Source organism: Camellia sinensis, chromosome 1 (assembly GCF_055761805.1).
Source record: "Camellia sinensis isolate YWXY chromosome 1, ASM5576180v1, whole genome shotgun sequence".
Taxonomy (NCBI): Eukaryota; Viridiplantae; Streptophyta; class Magnoliopsida; order Ericales; family Theaceae; genus Camellia; species Camellia sinensis.
Window position 1 is genome coordinate 205342854 of NC_138961.1, and position 14677 is coordinate 205357530.

Consider the following 14677-nt stretch of genomic DNA (forward strand, 5'->3'; position numbering starts at 1 on the left):
ACAAGCCTCTTATGAAGATGGATACCATTCCTGTGAACGAGGTTGGGTTCAAACACCAAAACATTTCTCCTCTCAAGTTAGTTTGCTCTGGACAACACAAATTTGTGACATGAAAGATTCATCAATGTGACATATTTCTTGTTTGAAATTCTTCATAAATTTATTGTTTGTAGGCCATTTTCTTATAAAAACATACACCACCAAAATCAGAAAAGTGGGGGAAGGGGAACAAAAGATGATGGAAAATCTGAAATTTTTATTTTATTTATTTCAATTATTCAAATATAACTTATGATGTCATTAAAATGTAATTTTATATGAGCCTCCAATAAGATGTACCAAAAAATCCCAATACAAATAGTACGAAAACCAACAATAGGATTCACCACATTCAATTTGAAGTAATTTCAGAGCCTAACTATGTTTTTCATAGAACAATTTCTAGACAATAAAATTAAAAGAGTACGTTCATGCAATACCCTCATCTAATGCTTTGATTGTTTTACGACGCCACATTGCAGCTTCAGGATTGAATCTCAGTTCCCACGTAGGCCAGTAACGCAAATCCTGCTTCAATGTTAGTACTTGAGGTTTCCCATTCAAGTGAACTATCCTTACACGAATGAACTCCCCGTCCTCTATTTCCTGTTAATCAGAGCATAATAATTTATGATCCAACCATATAATATTTCTTTTACATAAACATAACATGTAGTTGAAAACTAACTCTAGGAAAATGAACTTTAAATGCATAGCCATATGTCTTATTATGAACATAAAATTGAAAATTAGATAAGGTAGTTCATGTGACTCATAAAATGAACCCATATATATATATATATACTAGGCAGCCTTTCATGCTGATCAAAAAAAATATATATACTAGGCAGGGAGGCCATGGCCTTCCATGGTTTGTGTGTATGTGGTACTCACCCTGATGGACTTTCAAGATAGAATAGGGTTTGAGTTGGAAGTAGAGAGAGTTCGAATTGAAAATAGCAAGTTCACAAGGTAAAGTTTGAATTGGAAGTCCAGAGTATACAAAAGAAAAACAAAATAATAGAATTCACAAGTTTACAATAGCTTTGTTAGTTTGGCCAAATGATGCCTTTGGCCTTCAAATGTTCAGTTAATAGTCTAGATATATAAATATCAACAATCCAATGGTGTGGAAACTATCTAAATTCTTCCATTATAACCAAATGATTGCCTATTATATTTACAGATGTTTAAGGCTTTAATTAATAGTCTAGATATGTATAAATATCAATGATCTAGTAATATCTTCCACCACCTTATGATGAAAAAATTCCATAATTATCTACCTAATTATAGGGATTTCTACAAAATTTTACATAAATCTAAAAATCGAATTTGTAACTCAAATATTTGATAAAATTACCAAGTTGTGACATTATTTCCCGCCTAAAACAACCACATCTTTAACACACATTCTTTTTTAAGGCTTTGGATCTTCTCTTCGAATTGATGTAAGAGTTTCGCTAACTCTTAACTTGTCAATTTCAAGTAGTCCATCTATTTTACTTGGTATTTTTAACACACCATTGGAGTTCCTAGTGATTCCAAACCTTTAAAATATCCAAATTCAACCTTTTAAATCTCCAATTTCAAGATGTATTAGTAGTATAATTTTCTCTCAATAAATGCAAATTATAAAGATAGCATTTTTAAGCAAGAGACTAAATTATTTACGATTGACCCATATAAACACTAGCTTTATAGACAGTCAGTAACGAGATGACACATAAGCAAAAGAGTGGACTCTATCATTTCTTCTTCTTCTTCCCTTAATCCCACTGTCCACTACGTTGGGATTGATCTCTCATATTAGTTAGTCATTATGGCCAAATACCAATCCAAAAATATATATATATTTTTTTTCTATGAAGCATAAGTACTTCAAAAAACATGCCGTACTTGTATCAGGTACTTATGGCGTATGGTACCTTGTATGGTACTTCTGCATACGTGGGTACATGAAACACGTACCTAAATTTTTCTTTCTTAATTTTTGGCGTACCTAGACGTACCTAGTATATACTCAAGCCGTACCGTAACTCAGTTGAAACACTATTTTCTTCTACTACAGAGATTAAAAAAATCTTTTCACTAGACTTCTTTTTTATTTTTTGTTTTATGCTTAGTATGATTTTAAAATTAAATTATGGTTTGTAAGTTATTTAATATATTAACATTTAATTTTGATTTATACTTTTACTTTTGGCAATAAATATTAATTGTAGGTTGGACCTTAACAAATTAAACCATTTACTTAATTTTTGCATTACTCTAAATTAAAAATAAATATTTTTTTACAAGCGTACGGAGCCTACCGGTACCCTATTTTTTTTTAATTTTACCGTATCGACATATCCGTATCATACCAATACCCGTACCCGTACCCATGCTTCATAGTATTTTTTGTAAGTGGGTTGAGGAAAGATTAAAAACAAAGGACAACAATGAGTTGCTTGGAGTTTTTGGTGATTCAACATCACTTGTTGTCCTCGAACCCCCTACTGCCATCGATGGACACTTGGACTTCATAATTTTCTGAGACTTTTCCTTTTGAATGATCAACATGGAATTAATATGCCGAATGACCGAGGAATAGAGGGGCATATTTTAGAAGATTTAATTTTAATTTCTACATTTTGATTTTAAATTTGTCAAAAAAAAAAAAAAAAAAGAAGAAGAAGAAGAAGAAGAAGAAGAAGAAATGATAAAAAAAAGTTCAGAATTCTAAAAGTTTAGGAATAACAAATGCCTTCAAATAATAATATAATAGGTTTGAGAAAACTTCAAAACAAACTTTGACATATTTTTCCTTGTATTTTAATTACATTTTTTTAGTACATTAAAAGAAAATTATAAATATATGCAAGAAAGATCCTCAAAACAAATATAAAAAGAAAAAATTCAGATGTAATAAGGGAATCAAACCTTTTTTGAAAAAAGGAAAATCCTATAATTCATAGAGCCTCTAGATATAGAAGTCTCGCCCGTTTGGACCAAGCCCTACAATAAGCCCACAATTTTCTTGTACGAGCCCACGGCCTAGCCCAACCCATTACATCGTACGCAATAACAACAAATCTAAATCAAGTTATTCGAGCATAGATATATGGAAAATGCTACCATATGCACCCTACTACAAAATGTGTAATCTTACTACAAATTGACATAACAAAAAATATTGTAACCAAGCCATAAACTTTTACATCATGCATAAACAAATTGGCATCATGAAAAATGTCATAAATAAGCCAAAAACTTTTACATCATTAACCACAAAATTTTAGACATTTTGTTTTGCCAATTTGTAGCAAGGTTCCATATTTTGTTACTGATGTTAGTATGTTACACAATTTTATGGTAAAATCATATGTTTGCAATAGGGTGCACCCCTTTAGGGATAGATATATAGCTACTAGGGTTAAATGCCTGTGCCTTGCACAGATTACAGGTACTATTGTGATAAATTTAAGTTTAAGAAATACAAACATTCTAAAAGAGTATAGAAATTAAAAATAAAAAATAAAAAACGGAGCTTTTTATTTTTGTCTTCATTTATTTTTGATTTTTTTAGATTTTAATTAAAAATCTATTTATTTTGATGCACCTAATATAAATATACTTAAAATTTTAATATTTATGAGAAGTCTGAAAAAATTTCACTAAAAAATAGAAAATATGAAAAGGTGCTTATTTTTTCTTTTTTTTGTTTTTATTTTTAGTAAGCTTTTTTCTTTCAAATTTCTTCACATTTTTTTTTAAGTATTTTTTAGATGCGTCTAGAGTGCATAAAAAAAAACACCAAATACAAAACTCACGAAAAACAAAAACTAAAAATAATTTTACCGTTTGAAAACCAAACAGTGTTTATGGTCTTTTACTCTAATGTTTTCATTGGTTCAGTAGGATAAAATGATCATATCTTCAAAATATTCATTCTCATATTTGGTTAATTAAAAAATTATGGAGATGCATCGTAAAAAAAAATCATCATTTACCATTATAAAATAATTATCATTCCAAAGAAAATTAAGAAATGACCATTCTATTTCATTCAATCTTTTTTGAGTGAACCAAACATTACTTTAGATTATTCTCTCACAGAACTAAATGATATAAAAGATTTAGTTATACGACAGGAATTTTGAATTGTAACGCTCTATTTGTTAGGGTGGAAAAACATTTTTCAAAAAATATTTTCCGCATTTCCTATCGTTTGGTCCAACAAAAAATGGAAATCACTAGAAACCATTATGGTCAATGGAAAACAAGCATATTTAGACAGAAAATATATTTTACTTTTAAAAAGTGAAAAACGTTTTTCAAACCAAAGTGTTACCAGTGCCACCACATGACAACCACTACCATCACCTCCACCACCACTACCAACTCTACCTCATTACTCTACCACCACCACCACCACTGCCATCACCACCCCCAACACCTCCACAATACTGCCACCACTAGCACTAGCACTAATGCAACCATTAGTACATTAATTTCAAGAATGCAACCAAACATAAGTGTTTTCCATGAAAAAAAAATTTCTAGAAAAAAAATTCAAAATCTTTTTTTTTTTTCCATCGAAACAAATGGAATGGTATTATACAGTACAAGTTATATCATGTGATAAATAGATAAAATAAGTGTACACTATTGTATTATGTTTGCTTATGATGGAATAAAAATATGTGATTATTTTTTATTATTGGTGTATTACTATTGTGTTAATGATAATGTGGTAATTACTGTGAATGTAACATTTTCTTTTTTTAAATTTCTTTTTCAAGTTGTCAAATAATTTTTTTAAACTAACATGACAAATTAAAAATTAACACAACTTGTCATTATGAGGTAAATTGTAATTTTTAAATTGTAAGGTGGTGTTCAATAAAATTAAAAACTGAAAACTGAATGTTGAAAATTAAGTAATGAAAACTGAGTGCTAAATTTTTTAAATTGAAAATCTATTTGATTAAAAAAATAAGTGTTGAACTAAAACATATTGTTTAATATATACAAGATCAAATTTAAAATTTATTATTTTTAAATTGTAACTTCTTATTTTTATAGTGTAACAACAGAGGCGACAATGACAATGGTGGTGGAAGTAAAGACAGTGGCTCTGGTGATGGTGAATGGATGTTGTAGTGGATGTTAAAAAGATAGCAATAATGATATAATGATGGTGGAGGTTATGATAATGGTGACAATAGTTGTGGAGGTGAAGGACGGTTGTAATGGTAGTAGAGAGATGATGGTAATGTACGGGGTGATTGTAGTGGCAGTGTGGTGGTAGTAGTAAAATAATGGTAGTACTAATACAATGATAACAATGGTGGAGGTGGTTGTGGTGGCAGTAATTGTAGTGGTGGTGGTGATGGTAGAAGTGGTGATGGCAGCTTTAACCATGTATGTCAACTAGGGCTAGGCAGCGGGTTATCCGACCCGCACAAACCGCCCTAGCCGAACCGACCCACACACATGTGGGTGGTTTTGCAAACATAATAGGGTTGGGTGCGGTTTAGAATATAACAATTATTCGGGTTGCAAGCGGGTTGCGGGTTTAACCCTTACCAGTCACAACCCGCCCGCACTTAGAATAAATTTTTTTAGAAAATACCTAGACCGTTCTTCTATGATCTATATCCTAGATATTTTTGGTTGTGCTGCCCAAACAAGCCAAACCCTAATCCTAATCCCTAGCTCTCTTCTCTCACTCATTTTCCTTCCATCTCTCTCGTTCTTCCATCTTCTCTCACTCACCGATCGACCTCCACTCTGTCTCTCCAGCAACTCTCACTGATCGATTGATCGACCGATCCACCTTCATAAGCTCCTGATCCACTAATCAACTAATCCACCTTTGCAAAATCCACCTTCGCAAGATCTTCTCTCACTCTCTCTTCTCTCTCCCCCCAATCGACCTTCGCAAGATCAACTCTGTCTCTCCGGCAACTCTCAGCTAAGCGTCTCTCTGTCTCTGTCTTTCTCTCTCTCCCCGCAAGATGCACCTTCGCAAGATCTACTATTGTTTTTTAGGCAACAGTGGGTGTTTGATGATGATATCTGTTCATCTTTGAATCTGTTGTTGATATCTATGTTTGATGATGATATTAATCCTTGTTTGATTAATTGAATCTGTTATTGATATCTGTGTTTGATGATGATATTAATCCTTGTTTGATTAATTGAATTTGTTATTGAATTTTTTTACAAATTCTGTTTAATTGAATCTAAAATTGAATTTGTTGATGTTCTTCATACACTTGTACAGAACATTGTTTGATTAATTGAATTTGTTGTTGAATTTTAATTTAATTTGAAATTGAATTTGTTAGATTGTTAGATTAATTGAAATTGAATCTGAAATTGAATGTTACAAAACATTGTTTGATTAATTGAATCTGTTCTTCATAAACTATTAAAGAAAAAAGTTCAAACCACAAACCGCTCGCAACCGTCCGCACATCCGCAAACCCTAACCGAACAAACCGCAAACCACACTGCGGGGGTTACAAGTTGACTTTTTCCCAAACCGCATGGAAACCGAACCGCAAACCGCACAAATCCGATCCGTGACCACCCCTAATGTCAACACACGTACAAAATTATTTATAAATTCAGTCAAAATTAAGTAAGTTTTATATCACTTAAATTTTTGTTGACTTTTAGCCTATATTTTAAAGGGGGAATTAAATCCAAGTGGGACAGAAATTTTTTTTTTACACAAACATGGAAGGGTGCAAGGGTTGCACCTTCACAGCTTTTCACTTGCACCTCATCACAGTATCACTTGCACCCACAAGTTTTGTAATTTTTTTTCTCCGTCCTACTGTGTTGTAATTCCCCCTATTTTAAAAGCTACTTAAAATTTTAATTATCAAATGAGTTTAATTCATTTTCACTTAATGCATTCAATTTTAACTAAATTAAGTTATCTAACACCAAGTGTCAATTTTTTATCTATCTATACTATTGTTAAGTGAAGGTTAGACTTCCCTTGGTTGATTTTCCTCAGCCCCATGTCCCTCATTTTTTCTAAATAAAAAAAAATTAAAAAAATAGATAAATAGGAGTGAGACTCAAACCTTAAATCTTAAATGTTACAGAAGACACTTACCACTTGGCTAATACACAATATATAGTATGTATTTTGTTCTATTTTTACTTATTTGATTTGTACACGTATCGCGTGTGCCGACCGTTAGTATTCCACAAAACTAACAGAAGATAATTTCAATAAACAAAGAAAGAAAAAAATAATAGGACAAAATCAGGCCTAATTAAAAAAATGCATATGCAAAAATACTACTAAAATTTCATTGAACTTCATAAGTGAAGGCCGGCATTTGATGAAAACAAAGGGCCAAAATCAACAAAAACAACAAAAAGCAAGCAATGGCACATTTTCCTAAATGAAGGTCTCTTATATTATAGTATAGATATAGGTATATATAATCAAGCAAAAGAAGCAAGAATCAGAAATTTTGAGTCATTATTAAAATAATCATACAACACTATCAAATGAAAATAAATTCAATCTGCTAAAATCACAAAAAAAAACCACCACCACAACACAACCCATTTTCATAACAGCTAAGAATGTGTGCTAGCTTGGTTAAGATGACCTAGCGGTTGAAATGTTTCACTTGGAAATCTATCAGCTGCTTGGTTTTGTCAATGCATATGCTACAAGATATACATGGCCTGTTAGGCTCAAGCATCAAGTATACATTTACTACAGGCTCGAGAATAGTGAAACAAGGAACAGCCATAGAAGTCCAAATTCACAATTCACGTGCCTTAAAACTCTGAAACACCCCCAATATGTGTGCCTCAAGCAAGCAGACTTGCCTTGGAGGTGAGAATCATGGCCCAGGCAGAGTCATCATAAAATAGGAATCCAATAACCACCTTTGGAATGCTTTTCCATGGTCGTTAACTTGTTATTTATGTATAAGTGGGTTCAAATTTAATGAAATATTCATGCGTCTCATGCATATCTGTTTTACATGGACTCTTCTACACGAGTCCCAAAGATACCATATTGCATGGCATAGTGGAAACAACGTAGTGGACCTCTCACCCAGGAGAGACGCGCAGTGCCTACATCTTCGCACCGTCCACGGGGCTCCCAAACCCACATGGAGACTCTAGACACCCCTCTGGATGCCTACAGCCCGCCCTTGAGTTGCCCCAAGGTTGCTCACTTCAAACCCAGTTTGGGTGGGGAGGCAGGTAGGCAGCACACCATACCCCCTTATAGTAGCTTGTTAAGCCCTTCTTCATCTGGAAGGAGGAAACATCATACATGTCTGAGGAGTCATAATGACTTATATGGGCTGTGGCTTTGTCTTGTGTTGGCTATTGGTGGCATACATGCCTTGGGCTACTTGGGGCCAATGTTAGGCCACGTTGGGGCACTTCCAACGGCCACTCTTGAGCACTCAAATGGCCACACCACCGCGAGCGAAACGTCACGGAGTTAGCCTTGCAAGGCAACCCGTGACACTCCCAAAGTACTTGTATTATATCCACTTGACATGACAAGGTAAGGTTGTGGGATGTGTGTCTGACACACATATCCAATTTAGACACTTAGACCCTCAAATTTCTTTACAATGTTTGAAGAACATTGTTGTCAAATCGGGATACGAATCGTGTGTCATTTTTTAATTTTTTTTGAATCGCATATCGTGTTGTGTATCATAAGATACTTTAATACCTTTAGAAATAGGTAAAAAAAATAAATATAGTCATAAAATACAAATATCTTATGAGAATAAAACACTAAACAATGTATAATTATGTCCATTGCAAAAGCAAAGTTCTTTAAATTAAATATACATACAGCAATACTTATTATCTTCACAAGGCATAAATTAATAATGCAAGATTCTTAAACCATACAATAGATATGTCCAAAAGGTCGGAAAATAAACTAAAAAGTACCATTCTCATCTCAAAAATAACTTCCTTTTTTTTATAAGTTAATGAAAATATTCGACTATATTAATTTACATAAAATAATTTGAATTCAAATTTGCTAAAGAAATTTAAGTATCTATGTAACATACGTATCGCATTATGTCGCCCATCGTATATGTATCGTAAGATACATTTAATTTAAGATGCGTATTGATGACAGTATCAATTTCCTTCTGAAAGGTGTCGAATCGTAAGATACGTATTGTGAATCATAACATATTGACAACACTGTTGAAGAATTATAAACTCCCATTTGCTAGTAGAGAAACATTTTTCTAGCCTCTCACATAAATGAGAGATTTTATATTTTTCCTAATTCATATTTAATTTCAACTACATTTCTACATAATTTACAACATTATATTTAAGAATATTATATAATATCCAATATATATAAATGCCCACGACACGTCCCCATACTCGTACCCTAGTCATAAGATTTAGGTTTATGAACGTTTGATGCATAGAAAGGTACCCATACCTCAAACTTGTAACCAACTCCATGTAACAAAGTATTAGTGCATGATTATAAATTACAAGTGAGGCAATGCAGAAATATTTTTCAATTAAACTATAAAGAGAAATTGTAGTTTTGAGCATGCCTCGATAGATACGGGCAGACGTACCTTCGTCACATCAACAAAAGCATCTAAACTTGGAGTTGGTTTCCCATTAACTTCCACAATCCACTGAAGAGCGTACAGGCCATATCTATTTGCTGGACTCCCATGACACCATCTGGAAAATTTTATAACTTGTCATAAGTTTTAAGAATTATAAAAGGTAAATTCATTGGTTATAATTAACAAAGCTGATGCTGGTTATTTCAGAAGCAATTCCTAATTTCCTATGACTAGAAGTAGGAAGTCAACATTCTAATTCTCGCTACTGTCTCTAACTAAATAAAGCCTTAGCATTATTACAACAAAGACAAAAACCCTAACCTTGCCACATACACACCATGGCCTTCTTCAGGAAGAAATCCTAGAGCACGCACTGCTGGGTGAGGATCCTGGACAATACATCCACACCAATTCATAACTCGTGCCGTGCCATTCCCATCCCTCACATCTGTTCCAACAAGAAGTTCAATTTCAAGTCCCTGCCATACCATAAAGACCATTTATGAAGATGATTTTCTAAATAACTCTTCTATCTTTAATACAAGCAAATGGTAAATTGAACTTGGTACTCCCCGTGTCCCATTTTGTGTGGCATGACCATGCACACAGTTTAAAGGAAGTTTCTCTTTCTTTCTTTCTTTCTTTCCTTCTTTCTTTCTTTTTTTTTTTTTTTTGGAATAATAGGTTTACAAAGAAGCCTTTGTCACATTTGAATAACATTTTTTGGTTACTGAACTTGCATTCAAAATAAAGTTGAAGGGCAATATGAAAAAGTGAGGATAAAATTTTCAAACTTTGACATATAAGATAGAATGTAAGACATAAAATAGGACAGAGGGAGTTAACTAATATACCATTGTCAGATCCTCTTTACCAAATAATTCAAAATGAAATGAATGGAAGGGGTAAAATGAAAACCAAATAGGGCAGAGATTGTTTGTGCACCTGACGAAAGATAGTCATGTTAAGCTTCCCATCATCTTCATGACATTGGTCCAATGCATGGCAAGCATCTTCAATATCACGAAAGCATGTGATTGGCTCTTTATTAATTGCCAAGACCATGTCACCTTGTTCTAATAGATTCTCAGCCTTCGATCCAGCCAAACAACCTTTAACACGTAAGACTTGACGTCTAATTGGATCTTTCTTAACAAGAGCCTACAAGAGTTACATAAACCATAAGTGATTGCAGAAAATGAAAAAATGGGCACATTATACCATATTTTCCAAGCAGCAGTGCTTCTAAATACAATCCAAACAAAATAGACAGTAAAAAGAGTGATGATAATGTGATGTTTCATGACATTTTTAGGGAGAAGATAAAAACATTTCCCTTTATCCCCATTTTTTTTCATTTTTGCAGGGCAGGGAAAACGTCACTTCATAATACAGCAAAATGGACGGTAGATCCAAATCATATCTAGATGCTAAAACAAAAGGAACTGCAACCAGATTGAATGCATGAAATAGAAAAAAGAAATTCATATCAGGAGTGTACCTGGATCCATTTGTCACTCAGTCCAAAACTACGTGCCTTGGAAAGCAAAGTTGGATAAAGTTCAACCTCTAAAATCCTGACAAGTGGCATTGGCCTTATGACACCATTTATGAGAAGCTTTGGTCCATTTGCACCGGATATTATTTTGTCAAGGACTTGGCTGATTGTGTAAATTGGAATGCCTCGGGCAAATTGATGATCTTCTGATGAACTACCACTATATTTCAGCTGTAATTGGGAATGGAAGAATCAAAACAAGTTTGCTTAACAAGGCAGCTCGCAAGAAAGAGTGAACAAGACAAACCTGTGTGGAAAAGCTTCCCCATATAGCCTGAACCCTTCCATGCTCATCCGTTAGCACACCCGAAAATGTACTACCAAAATCTGAAACCCAAATCAGATGATGCCAAGACAAACTTATCAAGAACACCACCACAAGACAGCGGGACAATCAACATATGAAAAATTGATATCCATTTCAAGCCTTAAAATAACTCATCAAGTTACCAGTATCAAGCTCAATGACTTCCATGTTGGTTGCTCTGTAGCGCGGACAATCAGCAGAGCCAATATTCAAAGCAGCACAAGGGTTGGTGACAACAGATTTCCTTGAAGTAGCTTGCAGGCTCCTACTTAATCCCACAAGACAGACGGCATCTCCACGACGCAGCAGAGGTTCTGTCACAACATGTATGATCTTTCTTCCCATTACCATTAACAGAACAGAGAGTCTCATTCATACAACGCAAGTGCATTAATTTTGATATCATGGAAATGCTTATCAATTTAATGCAAATTTACGTGGTTAAATGTAAAAATAATTACATTCTATTTTGGTAGAGACTATAAAGAGCACCATAGTGAGAGCATCAAGGAATGGTATTACACAGAGACCCCTTCTGGTGCACATTATTATCCGGCTTTTCAGGGTAGTCTCATGGCTTTGACTATCCTTGGTTTAAAATGTTCACGGAAAGCATGTGCTCTCCAAATATCCATCCACAGTTACGGTAAATTTTTGTTTCTTAGTTATGGGTTTCCACTTCATGCCCATTTTTAAATATATAATAATATAGGCACTCAAGCTAGGTATTCTTCTGGAATTCAATCGAAATATTCCATATTTTTTAACACAGATTGGTGAATCAACAAAGAAAAGTACACCTACCAGGTAGAAGTTCGGCAGCATGAACTGCCGAGGCACCATCAGCTCCCAGAGCAGAAGGGTCGTATGCAACAAGAGCATAATTATGTACAGGATGGAGGAAAATCACCTGCACAAGAAGTTAGTGGGTAGTGGCTAAATCACGATGGATGAAAACAGTCAGTCCTGAACAATGTTTAAAATTTTACCTCCCCAGGGATTTCAATTGGAAAGGCAGCAAAAGAGAGCATCACATCAGACACAGATATTGCAACTGTGTTTTTGTCAACAGCAACCAATCCCATGTTATGAGAATGATATATAATAACACCAGTTCCGAAAAAATGTTGCGAGTGCACACCATCAACCATGCATGATGGTGGTACATGAACCTGCAAGTTTTCACATCAGGTGAATTACTTCTCATAGGATTACTAATTTGAAAATGCTCATCCATCAAACCATTCTCAACCACACAGCAACTACTATAGCTATGGTAACAATAATTCAAAGGAAAAATTAAAATTAAAATTAAAAAAAATCATAAATTACAGTTCATGAAAACACAGACAGAACTCATACACAAATCTCAGAAGGACCATATGCTTGACGGCGGAAATGAAAGCAAAATTCAAATCTCACAGCAAAGTTTTAATACTTCATTTTGTTCTTTATACTGCGATCTCCTTCCATGTATGAAAACAGTACAAGTGGAAACATCAGCGGGTTCATAGTTTCTATCTCCCTCTCACATATACATTTTTTTTGATGAATAAATAAATTTGATTGAAAGAGCATCAAGATGATGGAAAATACAAGACTTAAAACTTAAAAAGTAATTACCAACTCCTTACCAAGAATGTCATCTAAGAAATCTAAAAAAACAAACAAATCCGGATCAAACTTCCATTCCAGCCAACTATACAAGACTATAAGAAGGCGACTCTCAAGCCAAGAAACACTATGGTGAAGCTCTTGAAAAGTGCGCCCATTACGCTCTAACCAAACTAACCACATCAAAGAAAGGGGCACCAAAGACCACGCGTGCCGCTGCCGGTGACCCACCCGAGCGCCATGCTAGCTCCACAACATGTCCATCACCCTCCGTGGCTGAACCCAAACAATGCCAAAAAGAGAGCAAATAAGTCCCTACAGCCAACTAGCCACAGGACAATGCAAAAACGAATAATCCACTGACTCCGCATCTACACAGCACATACAACATCGATTCACAAGAAAATTACCACGCCTTACCAAGTTATCAATCGTAAGATTCCGCCCTAAGGTCGCCGTGCACATGAAGAAAGCCACCTTTGAAGGAACCCCCGGTACCCAAATATTCCTCCAAGGAAAATCCCTCCTTACCTCCCCCACCAAACTCCGATAGTAGGACGAAACAAAAAAACACCCCTTAGCCCCCACAACATTCCACCCCAAGGCATCCTCCCCCACCCAAATCACACCCAACCCATACAAATAACCACATAATTCCAGCAATTGCTCAACCTCCCAATCTTGAACCGGCCACTACAAGTGAATATCCCAAACGACCACATCTCCACCCCCTAAGTAAGATGCCACAATAGCTTTCGGATCCCCAACAATGCCAAAAATCAAAGGATAACGATCCACCAACAAAACCTCACCACACCACCTATCTTTCCAAAAGTGCACCCTCATCCCATCACCCATCCAGAACCCCACCCTTTCCCGAAACTCCACTCTCCCCAACCAAATTCCTTTCCATAGACCACAACCATGAGCACCAGTCACATACCCTGATCCCCAACCCCCCTTAGCCAGCCAATACTTACAAGCCACCACCCATCGCCAAAGCCCCTTCGGCTCCTTAGCAAAGCGCCACAACCATTTGCCTAACAAAGCTTGGTTAAAAACACTTAGAAAATATGAGGAAGAAGAACTCCGAAAATATGAGGAAGAAGGAATATATTTCTGTTATATTCAAAACTTCTTATTTTACAAGACCAAATGACACTCCTTATATAGGAGATATTACAAACATCATTATAACCCATTATATGCCACTTACATATTATATATTACCACTATTTACCACTATCATATTATATACATGCCACTATCTACCACCAACACCACTATCATATTCTATACATGCCACTATCCACCAACACCACTATCATATTCTATACATGCCACTATCTACCACCAACACCACTATCATATTCTATACATGCCACTATCTTATTATATGCATTAACACAAATTTACAGCACTCCCCCTCAAGCTGGTTTGAAGATATCTTCCATAGCCAGCTTGCTAGTCAGCTTATCAAATTGCTTCTTGTGTAGTCCCTTCGTTAGCACATCAGCAAATTGTTCACCTGTTGGAAGGTAGGTCATA

At 34.9% G+C, this 14677-nt stretch overlaps 1 protein-coding gene across 2 annotated transcripts in view; it reads right to left on the reverse strand.

Annotated features, from left to right (window-relative positions):
- Positions 1–236: 236 nt before the first annotated feature.
- LOC114309010 (protease Do-like 7) overlaps positions 237–14677 on the reverse strand; it is a 208423-nt gene continuing 193982 nt past the window's right edge. For both annotated transcript variants that reach the window (XM_082924083.1, XM_082924080.1), the window contains 9 exons: positions 12505–12687; positions 12320–12425; positions 11659–11829; positions 11456–11535; positions 11152–11379; positions 10596–10811; positions 9972–10129; positions 9654–9765; positions 237–645 (listed from right to left, as the gene is read on the reverse strand). In XM_082924083.1, coding sequence (XP_082780209.1) covers positions 469–645; positions 9654–9765; positions 9972–10129; positions 10596–10811; positions 11152–11379; positions 11456–11535; positions 11659–11829; positions 12320–12425; positions 12505–12687 — 1431 coding nt within the window. In that variant the 3' untranslated portion in view covers positions 237–468. The remainder of the gene's footprint in view (positions 646–9653; positions 9766–9971; positions 10130–10595; positions 10812–11151; positions 11380–11455; positions 11536–11658; positions 11830–12319; positions 12426–12504; positions 12688–14677) is intronic.